Source organism: Varroa destructor, unplaced genomic scaffold (assembly GCF_002443255.2).
Source record: "Varroa destructor unplaced genomic scaffold, Vdes_3.0 BEIS01000004.1, whole genome shotgun sequence".
In the NCBI taxonomy this organism is placed as follows: domain Eukaryota; kingdom Metazoa; phylum Arthropoda; class Arachnida; order Mesostigmata; family Varroidae; genus Varroa; species Varroa destructor.
In genome coordinates, this window is record NW_019211457.1 from 32,134,473 (window position 1) to 32,156,332 (window position 21,860).

The 21,860-nt window shown below is 43.7% G+C and overlaps 1 protein-coding gene across 10 annotated transcripts in view; it reads right to left on the bottom strand.

Moving 5' to 3' along the window:
• Nucleotides 1–21,860, bottom strand: part of LOC111250466 (cell adhesion molecule Dscam1-like) — a 306,297-nt gene that overhangs the window by 280,979 nt on the left and 3,458 nt on the right. For 9 of the 10 annotated variants that reach the window (XM_086988683.1, XM_086988682.1, XM_086988680.1 and 6 more), the window contains one exon: nucleotides 7,664–8,168. In XM_086988683.1, coding sequence (XP_086844809.1) covers nucleotides 7,664–7,880 — 217 coding nt within the window. In that variant the 5' untranslated portion in view covers nucleotides 7,881–8,168. Of the gene's footprint in view, nucleotides 1–7,663; nucleotides 9,263–21,860 lie in introns of those variants that run through there. The other variant, XM_022805777.2, reaches the window with a different exon arrangement.

A 21,860-nucleotide genomic window follows, 5' to 3' on the forward strand; every position in this document is an offset into this window, starting at 1 on the left:
GGCAAAGACGGCGCCGGCGAAATCGTACACAGCAGGGTAGCTACAGAGACATTTGCAGTACCAAAGCACTGAACAGATTCGCCTGTTCTTCTACTATCCGCCTCGCGCGTCTTCGTTTCCAACCTGCCTCTATTTTCCTAGCTTAAGCTAATGTCGTAGCACATATTCCCGGATTCGCATCAGTAGACGTGGTGGCAGCAGCCAACTTAATCTTTTCCTCATACATTGTATCTAAAGCCTCGCACTATCGGTGACCATCGTGTCGTCTTGTGAGTCCTTCTAAGATTCGTCACTGGCAGTAGCCAGAGTCGCAGCTATCCAACTATCGGGGTGCGGCTCAGCCTATAAAGCAGTTCAGTGGGATTTCTGTAAACTGTTCAAGCTGGTGGGACGAATCAACGACAGGGCACCACATAAAAGGTTCGTGAGAAGAAAGGATGCGAGAGAGACAGCGATCGCAACTTGTCGCGGGGACGCGAGAAAACGACGACTGCGTTGGTAGCAGAGAGAAACGAACAGTGCTTCAGTCAGCACTTCCACGCTTTCGGTGAAAAGTGGAGGGAAGGGTGAAGCAGAACGTTTCTAGTTGCAACCTTACCGAAAGGAGCCATCGTGCTAACTGTGTTAGCAGAAGCTGCGACCTCCCCCCCCCCCTTTATCTTCCAATTGCGTTTTTCCAAAAGTCTTCAAGGCCATCTTGCTTGTCTTCTGCTTCTTTCGTTGCGCACTGCCGTGTATGGACGCGTCTCTGACCCTTCAATCGCCCAGTGTAAACGGCCAACAGAAACGCAACTGATCCTGAAGGTCATTGGCTAGCGCTTCAGTTGCAAAGGAAAGACACGACGCAAACGTTGACCCGACGAGCTGTGCTTCAATGTCAAGGTGTTCGATATAAATGTATCTCTAGCATTGCCAGTATCCCTTTGTCGAATGCGAATATCTGCGGACCATAGGCAGTATATTGCACACTGGCCCCATCTGTCTGTTACTTCGGACCCACGTACTCCGATTAGGTAGCTTTCTGCTGGAAACAAAAAAGTGAATCTTTGAATGTGAACCCTGAAAAGGCTTTCTTTGTCTTACTGCCATTTTAAAGTTCTACTCTCTCTTCGATTTTTGCTGCGTTTTTTTGTACCCCTAGTCCCAGAGGCGGATCAACAAAAATAGTCAACGAATAGCAGGCGTCCATCATTGAAAAATTGTTTTGGCTTTAGTCAAAAACAGCCAGGCCGGCACGGTCGCCTTTAGCTGGCTTTCAACAGTGACCCACGGACGTAACGCTTGGCACACTCGAAATCGCAGTTTAACGCAGTGGTGCGGCAGCGTACCACGAGCAATATGCTTCATAAAGGCTGACGTCGCAAGAGTGCAAAAGCATATTTCCGAATCAGCACTTTTCCATACGTGTCGAGCCGCTCCGCGACGATGGCCACGACGGGAACCAACGGAGGCAATAGTGCCAATGGTGGAGCCATGCTTCGAGGCAGAGTTAGTGAGGCGTTGTAAGTAGGTACCGTGGACGAAACAGGCTGCACTTCGCCGAAGACCAGATTTGGCCGCAACCTTTTGACCTCGCGTTAGCACTGCAGTTATGCTGTCCTGCTCCAGCGCTCGGCAACGCTCTGCACGTTGTTGGGACCATCGGGGCCAGGGTCAGCATTGTGCTCTACCCAATCATCGTGTCATTACGCAAACCAGAGCGACTGCCAGCCATCACTCGGCTTGAAAATTTTTCAAGCGTGATCTGGATAGGGTGGTTAGCACCGTCAATCGTTACGGATTTGATAAGCATCATCCACCTCTTTAGCCAGCTGAGGTTGACAGACATATTATACTCGTTGACAGCGATGAGGCGACGGGTACAGATCTAACATGCTAGCTAATCGAAATGGCTGTGCACTCGATAAAGAAGCGAGCAATTCCATAAGAGTTGCAATCTAGAGAAGCTGCAGTGTTTATTTGGTTGTCAGACTATACAATGCTACATGGATATTCAGAAAGGTAAATATAATTGAGTTAATTTACATAAACATCGTTATTGCAGTAAGGCACCTTGGCAATTTTGGAATGCCTATACAGGCACACTATATATCATACATTACTATTTCTAAATGACTTATTTCAACTAAAAACACTTAGCGGAAACTTTTGTCTGATTCTTATGCTTCCCATTTCAAGGGTAGCATTAGCGCTCGAAGTCTTTTGGGAATAGCACATGGTCTACCGCAGGTCTTGAAGTATAAGCTACACAAACAGAAATCGAGAAGAGAGATATCATAAAAAAAAGCTGGAATTTGACCTTTGGGCATCGCCCTTGTTCTTATATATTTTATGTCATTAGAAAATTTGTTACGAATGCTCAAGTTTGTATATTTACTGATCACAAACAGATATGGATAGTCCATACATTTCGTTTAAGTCTATGAAATGACACCCTGTCTCTATAAAATGACGTTTATATTCACTCTACGATATATTAACTTTCGAATTGTTCCAAGTGGCTGCTTGTGTCAGAGGAAGTACTCGCGTACGGATCGTCTCCCACGCTAAAGGCGCAGGTGCTCTGTTGTGTTCCTCTGAGAGCTGTAGATAGGGCTGATCCATTCATCTTCGAATCCCGCTTGCCTTATTTCGGTTATGAGGGAGGCGTGTCCTGCGGAGTCTCCCTTTCACATCGAGAACATCCGACTAAGGTGCTTGTTCAAACCAGCCAACCCAGAAAAGCATTAGATTTATGCATTAAGGCTGAAACTACACCGACGTTACAACATTGTAATCCACTTGTTAGCTGGATTGAAATATTGTTCTATATAATTGGTAACAAAATTCAAAACATATTCTCTGAATCGCACTTGCATAATTGAGACTGCTCTTCCCAGTTTTTAGCCAACACTGAATTCAAACTGTGCTAACAATCTACGGGTATGATAATCGGGTCACTTAGTTCGGGTTAAATAAGATTAGTTTCGCCAGCTGATTACCCTCGGTCTTTGACTACTATTATTACTAAAATATATACGAAAATTGCTTATATGCGTCACGCGTCAAAATAAGCATTCATGGGGCATAGGGAGTCGATCTGACATTGTCAATTCACTCGTTTCCATCATTATGGTAAACACAGAAAGTGACGGTGATGGTTTTCGTGGTAAGGTGCTGCAGGAGAAGCAAACGCATCAGGAATCGGTATCTTAGGAAGTTGTCTGCTGGTTGTGATTTCGATCTGCTTTGACGTGGTTTTTCGTTGAACTTTCCGTCAGAGTTAGGGAACAATGAGTAGAAGCTCGAGGGATCAAATCTGCTAAGAAAGAACGAAATTTTATATACTATTATTTACATTATTACGTTTTGCCGGGTGGTGGGTAGTATAGAACTCCATAGAAATACAAGTGTCCCTTAATTTTTTGCTCGAAGTTGATGTTTTTCATTGCACGAGCAGGACGAAGTTTGTTTCCGAATATATGACACCATTTGCTTACGAAAATTGAACAGTTTTGACTACTTTTAAAGTTCACTGTTATTTTGTGTTAGTAGATCCTGCAGAAGATGTATGTTGGCTGGCAAATAATTTATGTTTTAGGTAGGCCAGCTATAACTGGCGAGCTTCTGATCACCGAACTTGATCACCCAATCAAGTTCTGCAATGACTGACAGGCTCATTGACAAATCTGGTGATCAAAGTGTACGAAATGCCACGAACCCGATATTAAAGTTATCATGGCAGAGGGACATCGATCCACAAGGACGTACCTTTATAATCTATTATATCGTTTAATGTTGTTGCAGTCGAACAGAAAGCAACATTTTTATTTTATAATTTCCATTCAACTCATTCCTCTTCTTTTCTTAATTTGAAAGTATCTCTTTTGTACTTAAAATCGACACTTAACGGTTCTAACTGCCTCCTAAAAGAACAAGACTGGGAAGCAAAGAAATGGGGAGTCTCGGGAATCCCTATGACCGAAATAGACCCGTTACCACTTCCACTTAGTAAGGCAAATTGTTGCTTAGTCGGACCATTAGATGAGTGGCATTGGAAACCGCAAACGTGCATGATTGTGGCGGAAATTAAAATTCCCTCTTGTAGTCTCTTTCAAATACTGCTGCGCCCTCTTCTATGCGTTCAATCAAACGTCGTTCCACAAGGCATACGGGTACCTCATAATTAAAATTATGATTACACAATAGAGTATTTAACAAAGACTTGCTGTCTAAACAGACGGCGCAACTTCACTGCGAATAGCAGGAATAGATATTGAAAACCTGATTAGTTCAACAAATATCTTTCTTTCTAGGCCATTTTAGTCCTACCTCAAGGCTTATTTCAAAATCTAGACATTATGCCTGTTTGTTACGCGAAGTACTGCGGGCCATTGCTCCTTCGTTCCCAGGCTTACAATGATTTTGTACAAAACAAGCGATGCGTGTCCTGGCCAGCGTACAGTTCTGACATAATGCTTACGACTCCATACATAACGAAGTAATCGCGGACCAGCGTCTCCTATTATAAGCAAACAGGAACAGCCACTGAAGATGACATGAAAAAAACAAAAAATCACGCGAAAAATCATAGGAATGAATCCGACATCTGGGAGAGTTGACTGTTAAAATGTTTTTACAAATATACAAAATCATTGTACAAATTGCACGCCATCTCGACATTCACTTGTCTCATATTTGTCACAGGTCTCATCAGCCACTACCTTTATCTGTGCCACACCTACAGTAGATCGTTGTCTGATACAAGCTTGTACTAGCCTTGATCGATTCAGTGAAGGGGCCTGCCGAAAGCCAATGAAATGTGCTACTCCGAAGACAACGAAAATAGTTCCAGTAGCAAAGAAACGTAATAGGAAGGCACACCATGAGTAGATCTGGTAAGCCTGTCCGCCCCTCATCCCACTCGAAAAAATTGTGGCAGTTTGCTTCAAGAATATACGATATGAACCTGTTCCGTAGGTTCCACCTAATACTAATGCCCGGACCTGAAGAATACCTAATGGCCTAGGCAAGGGAAGTTACGATTTTGGCAGTTGTAACAGAAGTTAGCTATCTGGAAACTCTCCACCAATCATACTAACCTCCATTCACCTCAGGTAGGCGACTACCGACAACACTGAATGTTGTTCGAGTAGCGACAGGGGCTTGACTGGATCCGAAGTAATACCCACACAGTAGCAGATTTAAGTTGGAACAACTTTAGGCGTGCTATATGCTTTCTTTCTTAAAAATGCCGAAACGTATGCTCCTAAAAAAAGAATATCCTAAATAGAGCATAAGAACACATACATCTATGTGGTTCGTTATTATAGTTGTCATCGTCATAATTCACGAGATAGTAATAAATTTGCGCCTTTGTTGATTCGCGCTTTCTACGTCGTCGTCGTCATACCATCTATACCGCTTGTCTCGTTGGTTGCGTGCCTATGACCATTTAAAGCGACGCCTGCATCAGGGAGCAAATGCCTACCTCGTCAAAGGGAATGGTGCTCGTAGTTAGATGGTAGCCTTTGCCTTGGTGGTGACTAACAAACCTTGGCAAATAGCTTTGGTACTCCAACTGTCTTTCTGCTACTAACGTAGCTTGTCCTATAGTAGTGGCTGCCTGCTGTAACAATGTACAGGGTACAGACATCGACAAATATGCAGAAGCGGTCTTTTCGAGCCGTGCTTAGATCCTACAGCTAAACATTTCATCAGTAGAAGAGCGCATGTGGTCGTGGGAGTCAAAGGGTAAAGACCACAATGAAGTCCCTTCTCTATCAGCTTCCAGACTACGCGTGGCTAGTTAGGGGCACGAGAGCCAGCTAAAGCATGCCTCTGACGGGCCAGAGGTGTGCATGAGTTTCAGAAATATCTGCTAAGTTTCTCTAGCCTAACTTCGCCATGAGTTAGAGGTAGGGTGAGAGAAGTTTGGATAGTGACGATCGGCCAGGCAAATACAGCAGCAAGCATATAACGCGGGATGGGGGAAACTCCATGTTAACCGACAATGGTATAGCGTAACGCAGAGCCACAGTATTCCGTGGGAACGGACTCATAGAATAGCGATACAATATCGTGCAGTTGTGAATCATGCATTCGATGACCCTGAGCGTGCAGTTGAAGAGGAAAGGCGTTGAGCGTAGTGGAAGGTAGCACGAATCACCGCTGTTGATGACAACAATGAAACCTGTGCCAAAACGACGAGCAGTGCTATAGATGGTTATTATCGAGCTGAGAACAGCTAACTAGCATTTTCTATGCATGAAATGGGTAGGAAATATTGACACGTAATGCGGTTGGTAAGAATGGATTAAGTAGTATTTTTGCTCAGATGTTTTAGATGAAATGCTTGATTGAAGGTCACACATGATCATTTGCTAACAGAACAGACTTTTGGAAAATTTGTTTTCGACTTATGAGCGGAATAGCTGATATACTTGAATGTCTACTGAGACAGATGCTAAGCTGGACTTCGTGCAGCGATATACAATTCTACGTATATATAGTGCTTCGTGAAACATTGAGGTATATTAATGGAAGTTCGAGGCTACTCTTATAATGGCATTTAAAAAAACAATCATCGTAGTCAAATACAGTTCCGTCGTTAACGCACGGTTCTAGATGTGTTTGCATCGACGATATTAAAGTATTCTGGAACACGCTAAATCGTCAGCTCCTTCCTACCATAATAAATAATTGACAGCGTTTCGAAATACGTCCACAAGCCATTGAATTACTTCGTGTCACAGGGAACCACTAGTGTTTATGATTCCTGAAACAACACATTTTGCTATGTGGACGTTTGGCTTACTTCCAGATCGTTTATTTTTTAGTTATCAATTTAGAGCAAAGAAACACATTTTGCATAGATTTTTCTACAGATATTATTCTTAGACTTCCAGTTTAGTGTTAAGCCTTATTTGGTTCAGCTGCTCTGTCTTCTTCATAGTCAAGGCATTAAATATGGCCTATTACTCAGGCCTTTTACCGGCTTTTCATTTTTCTTTACTACCTATAGCTTACGATTGATGGCCGTTTGGGACATTTGACTACCTATCGAATAGAAAGCCGGTATGAAATCGACTTCGCCCCTCTGCGCGATTGTAAACGACCGCTGTCTTACTCTTAAACATCATAGCAGCCTATTGCGAAATGGCTACTTTTTCCATCACTTGCTTCGCAGTCTTTAGGATGGAACGTCAAACCTCGGCACTCGGCTCTTAGTCGTCATTGAGACTGCGGCTGACGATGCGTGGTATTAATCACAGAAGCGTCAGTTCCGCCTGTCACTGTCCTTTGCCCTGCTACACGGTCAGTATGCAACAGGATGCAGTAATTGCGGACGTCAAACGATGTATCGAGACGATCGGCGACTAGTAGTCACAAGGGTAGAAAGGATCAGCCGACACTGTTTTGGTCTGATCGGGTACGTGCGCTGCTAAAGGCAACAGTGAACACAGGAGCCAAATAGAAGAAATAAGACAGTCTCAATTCTAGTAATTATATCTGTTAGATCTCAATATGCTCATTTTTGGCCAGGCGTGACCATCGTTATCTATAATATCATATAGTAAATATTTTTTTCTACCCATTATGTAGTTTAATAGAGTTTTTGATCTCGGTAATCGTTCTCCTGATAATATTTCAGGCTCACAAATTTACCTCATTGTACACTTACCATCTCCGGCGACTGCAGCTGTGAACTCGAATAGCGTTAGCGTTATGCCAAATAACACTGGCAGTGAAGTTCGCTTCTGTTTTGTGTTCGTTGTTGATGTTAATGTTGTCCCCGCGGTTTTTGATAATAGCGATCCTGTTGATGGTAGTAATATTGAGAATGGTTGAATTTTCTGGGTGTCGGCGGCGTTTGTAGCCTCCTTCTGTAGGGCCCTCATTATATTCGAGGACGTGGACGCCGTGTTCGAAACAGACCGATCAGCAGCGAGTGACTGCAGTGATTCGGCCTTTCGAACAGCTCACGTTCGAGGGACGTCCTCGGCCTCAACTCGTCTTCACCAGCAATGCCAACAGGATGGTAGCATTTTAAAACGCTTGTCGACTTTTTGGTTTTGCGCAGTTTTCGTCTGCTGGCATCACCCGTATCGGTGTTTGCCTCATCTCCTGCCTAAGCACTTTTTTTAGGTGGCCAAAAAGTGTTTCAGTATTGGCCGTGCTCGTCGTATCTGTAATAGGAGCAATGGAAACAGTTTACTGGGGGCGTTTCCGTGCGCTATACGTTGCGCATTGATAGGCAATCACGTTCATCGCTTTTGTTGGCTAAAACAGAACACGGAGCTTACGTTCAATACACGCACGAGGTGGAACAACACACACGACTAGCACAAACACAACAACGACTAAACGTCAACCGACATTGATAATAAATCACACCATAAATCGTAATAAACGATGGCAATAACAATAATATTAGTAACAACACGCCTCGCAGTATCCGGCACCCAAATGGTTAACTCCACAACAACCACTGGATTTCTCTATTCGTCTTTCTTCCGGTCGGCTGTCGTCACAGATAGGAATGCAGATCAGTATGACACGACATTGTTACGACACAAATGATCAGAATCCGGCGAAACAAATTGACTGGACCGACGAAATACAGTTAAATGTCTACGAGATGGAGTTTCTGCGATGACAGCTGGCCAGTCTTAGGTGATAGGGCCCATACACGTCGCACTGTTGCCCGCTACACCGTCAAGTAACACCGCGGCAGAAACACGACAAGCAAGTATCATCACCTATACGACTCTGACTAAACTATTTACCCGCCACCACCCACTCTCGGATTTGCCGGAGGGGCTCGCTAATTCTATCATGAATTAGTGCGCAATAAAAATCGAAAAGCAACCACCTAGAGGCCAATACTTTCTTTTATTAAACTGGGTTAAACTATAAGGAAGTTCAAGCCGTTAACAAGCAATGCTCGTGTTGCTGCCAATGATTGCCTTTCTTTTTTACCGTCGCGTTCGCTTGGCTATTAGCTGTAAGTTTCACTTCAGAAGTTTCAAATCTTCAGGAAATGTGCTGTATTGCAGCGTACGACGCTCCGATTTAGGTTTTGTACTAAGTCATTGCATCAAGAGCCTTCTGCCCTTCCGTATGATTATCCCACGTTAGTCTTTATGTTATCAACGCTGTAGTACAGTATTGGCTAGGGGTACCGCTGTCATCTGTACGTAAGAAAATGTCACATGACTTTATGCGTACACGTCACCGAGGAACGCGGCCCCCCTGGACACGACTCGAGCACTTCTGACGAGCGCGCGAGCCTCGGCCGTTGGCTGTGGGCGAGGGAGCCAAATGGGTGGTTCTGTAGGAGAGAGTATCATGTCTTTCCCTCGCCCTTTTCTATTGCTGCCATCTATACAACACACAGACGAGCAAGAAGGCCGGGAGCGGCTGCCGGAGGCCTCTGTCGTGGTACGTGGTGGTGTACCGTGGATGGCGATGATGGTGCCGGCGATGGAGCGCCTCCTCGATGCCTGCTCCCCGGCAACCTGAAGTCCGCAGCAGGCGCCTACTGCTTTTCGACAGTGTGTCCTGCGTGGAAGCACTTCGGTTGCCCTTGTGCTTCTACGACGCCACTACCGTTTGTTTGGTAACGATGCCGGAAGGGCGAACGGGTGGGGGCGCGCACCCTCCGGAGCTGGAGCGCTCCTGTATTCCGGAGCTGCAGTCAGCCTAGGCGGGCAAAGAACACGGCGCTAACACTGGCCAGCCGCACAGGACAGCAAGCCATGAAAGAAATCACTCCGATATAAAATATAAGAGCAGGCAGACCCTCAAAAGAGCGTAGACAGAGTCGACGTTCAGTCCGCTATGTATAGTATCATATGCGTAGATATGAGACCTCATCCCATTGCTGCGACCGGCTGGGCTGATAGGACGAGAGCGAACGTGAAGAAGAGATCGCTCACGCCAAACACTGAGCAGCTACGAGTCAGCTTCGCTCTTTGGTGGGATATGTGACGCGAGTATATGGTTTAGGATAAGGTGTATATCATTTTCGATGTGTTGCCATAAGTGTTGAACCTTTGATAATGCTATTAATGGCGTCTTGTTCTCAATTTAGATATGTATGTATACGGTGTTTCTACTTAACAACTGGTCGTGTAGGGTGAATAGATGAAGAAAAAAAAAACATATGAAATGCTCTACACTATATATGTATAGTGTTCGATTACGTTCGTGCTAGGCGGACATGAGGGTTTCGTTTAGAACCTGTATTACCATTGTTTTCTCCGATGTCAAATCTAGACGTAAAGCACAGGTTTAAACTGATAGTTACACCACCGCAATTATTTCACTCTATGTATCTTTCTTTGAAACACTCTAATAATTATACTGCCGTGTTGTGGTTATTTTATCAGCTTTTTTTTTAATGTTAACGAATTTGCATTGTATTAAGTGCATAGTAACATAAAGTATAGCTTAATTGCAGACCGCTAATTGCAACTCTACAGATGTCAGGCTGTAACACTGCTACAACTCTGTTGTCCTAATTCCGTTTGCAATTACCTCATTATAATGATTCTGCTTTCCTGATTCAGTGTGTTATTTCGCCATCTGCAAGCCCGTGATATGGTTACCACATTACTCTATTCCAATGAATATATAGTTCGTTACGGTTAGTCCATTGTACTATACGCACCACAGAAATTATAGACCGATATTTTCCACTAGCAAAAATCGTCGACCCATTTTCAACAGTTGCCCAAAAATCGCTTAAATAGGCCAACCCACTCGAGATTGGTAGGAGGCCACACCATTAAAATCAATACATTGAATTACCTAGCCACATAGAATCGTAACCCGTTTCAAATTCAAACTCTATTAGTTTAGAGAAATTGTTAATCAAATCTGGGCCATTTTAGGCGGACAAGTCACCAAATAAATATACCGGCCGATATCGAATTTTGGTAATTCTATAAAAATAGATTGTTGTTAAACTTAGGTGATTGGCGCCTGATTGCATTGTAAAGTATATCTATGAAGACGCCTACATGAACACATATGACACTACGTCCGACTGAGTCTATAGATAAATGGGACAATACGCGCATAAGAAATAAGAAAGGATGCGCTGAACGGTTGCTAGTTGCTCACTAGATATGGTCGCGTTTATCATGGAAGCATGGTCGCGTATGGGTATGCACTTAAACATTCGCTAAAAAGCGTCTAATGAGTAGTTTTCTAGAATTTAACCAACCCTAATCTACTAAAGGATTCACCACCTCAAGGACAACTTAGAGTACACGTTGACCTTGTCGCTCCGTGGTACACGGTCATTCTCGTGGCCGACGACCAATGCTTCTGAGGCTATCTCGCGTATCCTAAGTGCCAAGAGTACTAAGCAGCATAATCGTCGGTTTGCTTAGAGATGAACAATTTGAGAAGGGCGTCCTCAGTATCGTCCACTGCAGGTGGAAGATCAGGGACAAGATTTAAGGCCAATGGCTGTTGCAACCTTTTGGTAATCAAGATATATGCGCATCCATACATGTTAGGACACGCTGAATATTTTAGAATGCGGCAACTGGTTAACCTGACCGCGAGAACGCCTCCTCGTATTTTAAAGAGCTTTCTAAATCCATTCGAGTCAAAGTTAACTTCATTGCAGCGAGCGAAGCAGTACACCATTGCCTCGTACAAATCGCTTATCGACAACGGTCAGATATTAGTGATCCCGGTTCTGCTTGGCTCAAAAACATGAGGAGCTGAATTAGAGCTCCGGTTAAACACGGTCGAATGATACTTTCAAAGAGTTCATGCTTCCGATGTCAGTTCGCCTTGCAACTACGTTTGATGTGTGTGACTACCGACAGGCTCTACTTGAAATCCATACAATTTTTTTTCCCAGGTCCGGATGTAATAAGGTTGCCTCTGGAAAGTTGTGTCTGTGTCAAAAAGAAAAGCAAAACGTCTTTTCTGCGTTCCTCTATCTCCTCTACGAGGGAAACAACGTATCCGTAGCCAGAGAAGCACAGCAGAACGAGCAGCTGGCTAACTCCTACATGGAAGACAATCGTTTTTGGGGCAACTGCTCAAAAAGTGGTCTCAATGATGAAGGTATATAATGGCAAAAGATTTCGATTTGGGATCAACTTATTGACGAAGTAACTGTAATCGAACAGAAAAAGAAAAGTATTTATTCCTCTTCTTTTAACAGTCCGGTACCTTGTACCCCTCGTTGTATCTCCACACGGTCTGCTAAGGTAATTCACCTAGAATTGTTCATGTCTGTCCTTTCTGTCCATTCTCATCATGCGACAGCTGGCACTCGCTTAGGCCCTTCTTTTCTGGTGCAGGCGTGCCTTACGTAACATTAATTTAATCCTCTCAGGATAACACACAGGCTTCATTGTCGCAGACGTATACATCGTTTCCTAACGTGACCAGTATTCCTTCTCTCCCAGTTATTCCAAGTCTCCGGAAGGATCCAGCACACTTCCAAGTGAGGTCTGAACGATGTTCTGCTTTACGTAAAGTGAAAGATCACTTACGGGCAACATCAGCATCGCTCGTCGAATGCTTTGCAAAAAAGACATGACCTTGAAATGTGGTTCATTCAAACCAAGTGAGATGAATGGCGAAGAAGTCAGCTTTAAACATAACCGCATAGGGTATACGTCTAAAAGCCCATCCCGATTAGACATCAATGGAAAAAAAGAAGGCAGTGGTGAGTAGTGAAAGACTGGCGATGGTGGAAACGACTGTCAGCTAAAGTCGTGTAACTTTTATGTGCTTGCTGATTAGTACGCGCACAAACGTGCCAAAAGAAAAGAACTTAATGAGCTAGCTACAAAAAGCGAGATGACGTAGGCAGTTTTTTGAGTGCCACGTGTACTATGCACCAACCATGATGTTCCTATGAATATGTTTCAACTGTAATGTTGCAAAATAATAAATATATGTAGGACGAGCTACTACTAGGACGTTATAGCGCAAACAGCCTTAGTAATGTGTTATAACTAATTAACCCTGATCGTTTTAGGGCTAGATAAATAAGTGTGCTAGAAAAGAAGTGGTCGCCTGGCGAAAATGTGGGTTCATTTCAGTTATACCAACAAGAAAAAAAAACAAAAATTAATTAAGAATAAAAAATATATTAACACCTAATCCTAATGAGCGTTATTATTGGCGGAACATGTACTATAAGAAGTTGTTCAATATGGAACGTTTCTTATATTTATAGCGGAACCTATAGTTGTATTTGTTCTCTGGGAATCTGAGACAGTTTACCCAGTTATTGTCATTCGGATTTTTAACAGGCGTGTTGTAGTGGGCCAGAGAAAATAGGAAAATCCGATTGGTTTACGATGATGTGTTCCACATTAGATTTACAACGGCGGAGATGGGCGTGTAAACATCGTATTCAGTAAATGTTTTGCAACCAGAGAGAGATTACGAGCCGTTGGTTTAAAATATTTTGGGAATTAAATCTTGAACTCTAAAGTGGGTCTCGCGGAGAGCCCCCTGCAAAGGTGACAGCTGCGGTAAAAGTACGCGTCTCAAAGAACACAAGTGTTAGCACCCAGATTCGGTGTACGTAACACTTTTTATCTCAGTGAAATAAATAAGACAAAAACCTGGAAATTCGTGGTAAATTGCTTGAGCGAGGGTAAAAACAGACGCTTCTTTTTACTCTCAGGCAGCAACAGTCTTCCTGTAGCAAAACGTGATTCGTGATGCGAATGGAGCTTCTTCGATAATTCCAAATGGACACATCAGTGGGTGGACCCGACATTACCAAGGAGACATCACTGTAAGCAAATATACGGCTATAATAGGGTATAGTGTGTATACTGGTGCCTACCCTATAGGTGGTTACCCACTAGAGCTTTATGATTCTTATTCTGTCGATTGCGGCTGAAGTATAATATTATTGACTGAAGAGAATGTTTAAAGAATCTCGCAATTAAGATTAGTGAACAAAGATAAACCATTTGTATTACACGACCATGTTCGGTACCACACCGCAAGGGTGATGAAGGCAAAAGTTACATTTGAAGGCTTCCGGTTATCCCCCATATACGCCATCATCATCGCAGATCACTATTTTTTCAGGGTCTCGACAAATCCTTAAAAAATCATTCAAATTTCAGCAAAATGTCGAGATTGCCTTTCCGGAGTTATAGACTCTCGTATCCCAAACTTTCACAGTAGCGGGTAGATAAGTTATCAGCCAAATGGAAAAGTCCTAGATAATACTGGTGCACATTTCGATTGAGAAGAAAAGGAGTATGATTGTAAAAGACTTCGAAAAATTAGAATTTAATATGTAGTTTTATACGGAACGACTTAATGTATTATTTAGATTAAAGAAAAGTATTGAAGATGGTTCAGTCTAATCGATACGAGCAAATATCAAACTCCGTGTTGTTGAGTTATGCTGAGACGCGAAAATCTAACTCATATTTATAAAGAAACAAGATAACGAGCATAGTACGAGGGTTCAGTTTCATGAACAGGGTAAACCCATTTTATCTAATTGTGTTCGAACAGTATTTTTGAGAGAAAAAAAATGCAGCTCAACTGATTTCGAGTTAACACGTTATCCACACCGTAATGCTACCGAAGCTCGATTAGCTTTTTGTCAATACCGTATACATAATATAACCTAACAATCTCTTTCCTTGAAAAGCGTACGTTTAATCACCCCAACCCGAGACTCATAGTCAGCCTTGAGTTAACAATACCATTTGCTTTGCATAGCACCTCTTGGCTTCAAGTCGTTATAACTGTAACTATTAAGCATTGCTTATCGTCAATCCTCATATTATATAACGTCAAGAACCCTACACGGATTGAATTCAAAATCTCGTGACGCGTACCCACTGATAGAACACACGAAATCAGGGGTTGGCCTCCATCGCATACTTCCGCGAATTCCCATAAGTGTGGACATCGTTGACTTTAAATTTGCTTTAGATCTTTTATTTTTTTTTGTTGCCATTTTTCTGCGACCCACGTAATCGACTGAGGCCAGAATTTCGAAAATTCACCACGTAATTCGAGCCAATTCAAACACTTATTAGATTTCACAGACTACTAAACATTCTCAGACATAATTGCCAGGATAAACTAGTCTGTCAAACTTTGTTTACGTTAGATTGGCTATGTTACCACCTGGATCCTTCTGCTGATTACTCTTTTCGAACAAACCAGCAGCCCCTGTACAATGTGCTTCTTAGGAACCGACCGCAAATTGAGAGTCGTACCAGCGGTTTTTCTACCGTATACAACTACGCTACTACTTCCGCTAGAGGCCTAGTACTTCAGTTCCGTTACTCTAATCTCGTTCGTTCTATGAGTGGCTTTTCTATGTAGGGCGATGCAACACCAGTTATTGCCCAGCTCACGTTCATCGAGTGGAAGCAGCAGTGCAGTGACACCAGGACTGCTATGACTCTAACGACCCAACGTTCACGTGACCGATCCAACGGGATACCACCTAATCACACTTTTGTGGGTGTCATTTAGAAGTGAAATGGCGACACACGAACAAATCCAAAGTTAGCCTTACCACTTAGATCTATTGCCAACGAAACTATTGGATGAATATTATGTGGAATCGAATAAGTGTCAGGTCTTTTCGTCGCCTAAATTGTGAAATCTATCTGCGGTTTCGTAATAGGTGACTTGTCCAGGACAACATATCTGGCGGAAAGCTCCGCTGTTGCATAAGCTTTTGGTAAACAGATGTGGGATTTTTCAATCGACTCGTCTTTTAGCCATAGACATTGAGCACAGATACACAAGTGACTCACCAGAACCTTTTTCGTCAAAGAGTAGGACAGACCACAGATGTTGGTAACAGTATATGATAAACAGAAATCCTCTAAAGATAGATTTTCATTACAAGCGAACAAGATGCTCTTGAATTTGATGTTTTCTACGAAGGTAATTGCGATCATAATGAATATAAATAAGATAATCTTACAACAGTGAAATCGTCATATCGATGTGGAAATGCGTCTCGCACTATTCCTTACTCAAAAATTATCTCATTTTTGTGACGGCTTACTTCGTGATGAATGAACTGGACACTCGGGCCATGTGTAATCATTTTAATCGAACGAATTAAGCCCCGTTACATTCAGCGTCTCATACTTCAAACGTAACAAGCACATCTAATGCGATTTCTGTCTGGTCTGATTAACAGCAATAAACATACCCAGAATTGAGGTCTCTACCGCTACCGTCAATGGAAATCCCCGCTATCCATATACATATATACCACATACAGGAGATTAAGCCAACCCTTATAAATTGCTATTTGACAGGAGCATTTGCCGGTTGTTGTTTGCCCCATATACTGCATACCTTTTTCAGCCTCTTCTCCGTAAGGTGCACACCTTTAGTGCTGCCTTCAACTTATCGGCTTGTCCTTCGATGCCGGGTGTATTTTTCGATCTCCTTTCCTAGTCCAGCCCCAACCTGCAGACGCACGACGGTCGCATTGCTTCAACTCTTTCCCCAAACCATTTCGGTTACGTTGTTTCTCGTATTCTGCCTCCCTCTTTTTTTGTTGTTTAAGTCTTTCTGTCTAGTTTTTCCCGTTGTGCTCCTTCTAATGCCGCTGTTTTGCTTATATTTCATTCTCTTTTTTCTGTAGCTTCTTTTTTGCTCTTCCCTTGTCTCCTGCGACTGAGTAAGTTTTCTCGATGCCGTCTAGGCTTGAAGATAAACGGAATAAGTAGTAAAAACCCTGATGGTCTGTATCCTGTCCTACCTCTCGGCTAGGCACTACTTCGTCGTCGTCTTTGCTAGCTGCCTGCTAGAAGCTGCAGGGAAATTTCATCTTGGTGGCGAGCATTGGTCGCCAATTTGTCCTGAAGGTCAGTATTTAATTTTCTTCTGTTTCTTCATCAGTAGTGTAACGCGCAGTGGCGTCTTCGACGGGATGTCGTCCTGCCGCGGCTGATTATCAGAAGATCCGGTAAGCGAAGCCTCTTTGGTCAACGACGTAAACGGTCCTGTCCCGAGCTACAGTTGCCCAACGCAAGTATGTGTATGGACTTCCATTGGCAAGAGTATTCGAGTACTAAGCAAGGCCTCTTTTCCTCGGTGTAGGTAAGGTCGGCTAAGTCCATGGTTCTGGAGGTTCGCGATACAAGAAGGTTTGATTTGCCGTGTATAGCTTTACTGTCTATTGTCTTGTTCGTTCACCAAGAACAACAGTTGCGCGTCTTGGCATTTCGTCAGCGAGCGTTGCCCATAATAGCTAGGTCATAGCAGGCCACGTCGCGGTACGTCCGATCCATGACTGGTCGAGTCGTGCATCAGAATCACTTGCATGGATACCGGCAAGGTACGAGGCAAACTCGGCCGATTGCCAAACCCCCTTCGGTGGCACTAGCTCTCTGTCATGGATAGTCGGCGAAATAGGTGGATAGGGAGCGCTTTGGCCATAGCCACAAAATATCATTCCCTTTGTCTTTTCTGGCGTTACCGAGAGATAAACAGCGGCTGCTCAAGGGTCCATGGGAAGAACCAAGCGCCACACAACGAACCCTAGTGGTTTTTTTCGCCCTTGCCGTCGATGTCATCCTCCTTCGGAACCACCGAAGACCTATTTGCTGAGGAAAGAATAAAACAGGAAAGTAAAGGAAAAACAACAGGGCTTAGAACAGCGCTTTGTTGGTTGACGGTGCAACATGCAACTCGCGGTACTAGCAGCCACACATGGGACCATACACATTCGCATACCAACTGGGCAGCGCCCCCTGAAACATTGTCATTTGTCGGAAAAAAAAAGGAAAAAGATCAAATTTTCCGTTGCTTGTCTCTAATAGCTACGTTGTCTCTACTGCGCAGTCGCCGAAGCTATTCTTGTCGTTTGCTTGATGGACTATGTGATAGACATTCGTATTCCTACTGCTATGGCTGCTAGTGAAACCGTTGTCGGTCTGTATGTTTTGGCGTTTCTTAGTCAGCAGCCCAGAAGATGACGAAGGGACGCGAAAGATAAAGCCTATGTAGACCGATAAAGGAAAAAGGACCGCAGGACGTAAGATCTATGTTAATAGCGAAGGAGTCCACGAAAAAGGACGCGAAGGGCACTAGTTTAACTGTACTAATATACCTTTTGTGTTCCTGTCGTTTTTTGTGTATATGACACGAAATGCTTCCCTTATATTTTGTGTCATTATCAGCCCTTCATCTGCGGCAGACAAAGATATCTAGGCAGTTTGCAAAGTCTGCATAAATACCGTGTCTGATACTGGCCAAGGATGGAATACGCTTGTAGAAGAGACGCAGTTTACATAGAGACACTGGGGTACCGCTGACGGCGTATCGCTCGATGAACCCACGATGCCTGGCCACATCGGCGTCTGGAATAGTCTGTCGCTGGCGGCCGCCATCGCCTGACTAAGCGCCACTGGTCGTAGGCGTGCGCACCCGATCTGCTGCCATTGTTGCTACCCTACGCGCCTTCAGGGTCCGAGCGTTGCAAGTCTCACGACTGCAGCTAACACTACCACTTTTGTAGCACTATTAAGCTCTGGCTAAAGTAGTGTTGTTCTTACGACATGCAACGTCTTTCGCGGCAAGCCATGGCCGCTATTCAGTTCCTGATCCTACTGACGCCTGCTACTCGGCGCCGGTAGCACTTCTCAAGGGACATATTAGGGGCGACTTTTCAGACAGAAACCTCCCTTAGGATCTATCTTTAACTGGATTTCCGTTCGCCTCGTTCCCATGGGCGGTATCTACGGGCATTGCCTCCGTTTCAGGTTTTTTTTCGTCCTCAATGCGAATTCTGTCCCATTCTCTACATTTCATTCTTCTTCAGGACTGGCATCACCTTCTCCCCGTACGAAGGAAAGGCGGCCAAACCAACGCCTTACGGGTTCTTATTCTCTTCAGATGCTGCTTCAATCGTAAGAGATGCCGTAGTAGCTGGTGCAAGCTTTCTTGGTGGGCGAGCCTGTTGGACAATCCACCCGCAGCAGCGCACCCGGTTCATGGCGGGATCGGAGTTGGCGTTCATTTGTTCGTGGTTCGCCATTGGTTCTACGTGTTCCTCTTCCTCGCACTCCGTTTCATGCAGTCCACATCAAACGAATTCCCAATGCCTATAGGCTTATATAAATACTTGCCTTGTATCCATTGCTTTCGCGCCCCAATAAGGCCCCCATTTTTGCGAACGAAGTAACCGTGTCTGCCTAGCCTAGCCGGCCTACTACTGCTGATAGTACTAGTAGTAGTAACAGAAGTAACACAATAACAAACAAATACATTTGGGTGCATGTAAATCCTGCTGGCGTTGTCTCTGCGCTATATAAATAGGTTAAGCACTAACTAGCTAGGTTAAAAAAAAAAAAAGGTATTTGTTTGTGCATGAAATGTTATGTTTCTAGCAATACCGAGCTCGTCATTGGAACCATGTAGTAAACATTAAGCTTGCGTATACGCTGGCTGTATATATAGCTTCCTTCATGTGCTTTATGTGGAGTGTGGTACTGTATTTTAAAGTACCATATTACATAGACCTGGGTAGTATGGTAAATAAGCCTATTAGTCAATCCAATAAGACACCAAAATTGCTTTAGGTCGTCAGTACAATGTTTGTGTCGTCGTATTTCAGCCACAAATCCATAGTACCGAAGCCAGTCTACTGCTTGTTAATAAAATACTAGCTAAAACAATCGGCTTTCTAAGTAACCAGTTTTTGGAAGGGTTCTTTATTAGGCAAAGTGACTGGAAAATATGTTTCTAGAAATTTTCTTCTAGAAAGAAGTTTTCAGTGTAATTAAATTAAAAGCTTAAATAAATTGTTACGCGCATTTGCTTTTGAAATTCTGCAATCGTACAGGATACTGAACGACGTTGAGGGCTTTCGAAAATAAACTTTCATAAAATTACGTTCGTTCAGTAATCTAGATAACCATGTGTATTTTTTTATACGCTTTGTTTGTGTACATGGAGAAATGTTTATTTACGGCTTGCACTTTACAACATGCATGATTATATAAAGAAACCTATTAGGTGTACGCGTTTAAAATAAAAGAAGAAAACACCTTACGTATTCGAGAACACGTAGTTATCACTAAAAGTGTCTAACTTTTATCCAATGAAATCGCGCAATGTCCTGTTTACGTTCATAAGAGACACTCGAACTATTTTTATGTGCAAATAAATCACATTTTTCAGCGTTTATTGAGGACACTACCGTAACAGACTTCAATTATCCTGCTCATCGCTGTTTATTTTTTACTACAGAACTAGACCTTCGTTCCAACCCTAAACATCGAAAGAACAACATTCTAGGCACGTAATATATTCATTGAATCGTATATAGCTGCCTACCGTGTATAATATATGTATTTTGATTCCCTGTTTACAATTGTTACTGGACAGGTGCTTAATACTCCTATGCGTAGGCCCTTTTAGCTTTAGAAAATCACGTCTGCTAAACGGTTCAAGCCATTCTCACAGTTTAGGCATTCACCGGCTGCAGCTGCAGCAACGCTGTTACCGGAATCAACACACGTAACAAAGAGGTGCATTACCACCGGATCGACCCTCGGCCCTGACTTCTACGAATCACACCAGTCTGTATGAGTCCGTAGGTGCTACTTAGCACACCGCATTAACTGCCGCTGTGGAAGCTTCTGTAGCACGTTCTGTCAACCTTCATTTCAGGGAACGGACATTGGCGACATGCCGACCACGGTTACCAGCATTGTTTTGTATATATATATATATATATATATATATATATATATATACTGGCTAGCACTGCAGTATCTGAGGAAGGATAAGAAGGAAACGCTAGTATAGAAAAGAAAAGTGAGGCAGGATAGATAGACGTAGAGTCCTTAGAGGTCCTTGGACAGTGTAGCAGTGGGAGTTCCAACTGCATCGATTATTCGCGCTCCGGCTTCCCTCTTATTCCCTCATACGATCTTAGACACGATTCCAATGTTACGCTCATGTAAATTGTAATGGGACTGTAGGTCGCCGTGAACGTGTGAAATCCAAATCCTTTTGACCGTACTGCACACCTTTCCAGCATCTGGTGGTCTAACCCCTCTTCCTATAGTGTTCGGCTTCAAGCACGCATAGCGTGTCGCATCATTGTGCTCAGTCAGGATAGCCGCCTTTGCCGTTGTCAAGACGCCGGCTACAGTCAACGCGACAGCGCACGCCCGATCGGTCGGGGATGAGGCCGAAACCTCAGGGCAAGTCACGATCCTTACGGTACCTTTTCATTTTGAACCCTCATAGCGCTAATCACTTTTGGCGAAGCGGTGGTATTATGAGCACCGTGGGTAACAGCCATTGACTGCTGGTGCTTCTACCGCAGACACTCTATCGACATCAAGTACGCTGTCGCTGCCGCAGTCTACAACGGGAGGCTTCACTCGGCCGCTACATACAGGGAACCACACGCGTTGATGATGATTTCTAATTGCTAGCGTTGAGGCAGCAGATGAGATGGAACAAGACAGGCCGCGTGGACAATATATTATCATATACTATGGCCGTGTACAGCTGTTGTTTCGGCGGGCACCAACCCGGGGATCATTATAAGCAGAATCATGGCCCAAGCAGCGGTAGGGCTGGTGTATTATGCGAAAGGCAGCAGTTAGCTGTTTTCTCTTTGCTTTTCTTTCATTCATCTGCTTCCTCGATTTAGCAAATGTTCCAAGTCACGGTAAAGATTTAGGCTCTCGGTGAATATGTGCCCCCGTTGAGAGGCCTCACAAGACGACTTCAATCGATTCCCACCAATTTACGATCACCAGCACCACTGTCACCATTACCAATACGATCGCTTCCGATCTGCTCCTCATTCCACTTTGTCATGTCTATCCATTGCAAATGCCCAATAAAATATTACTACT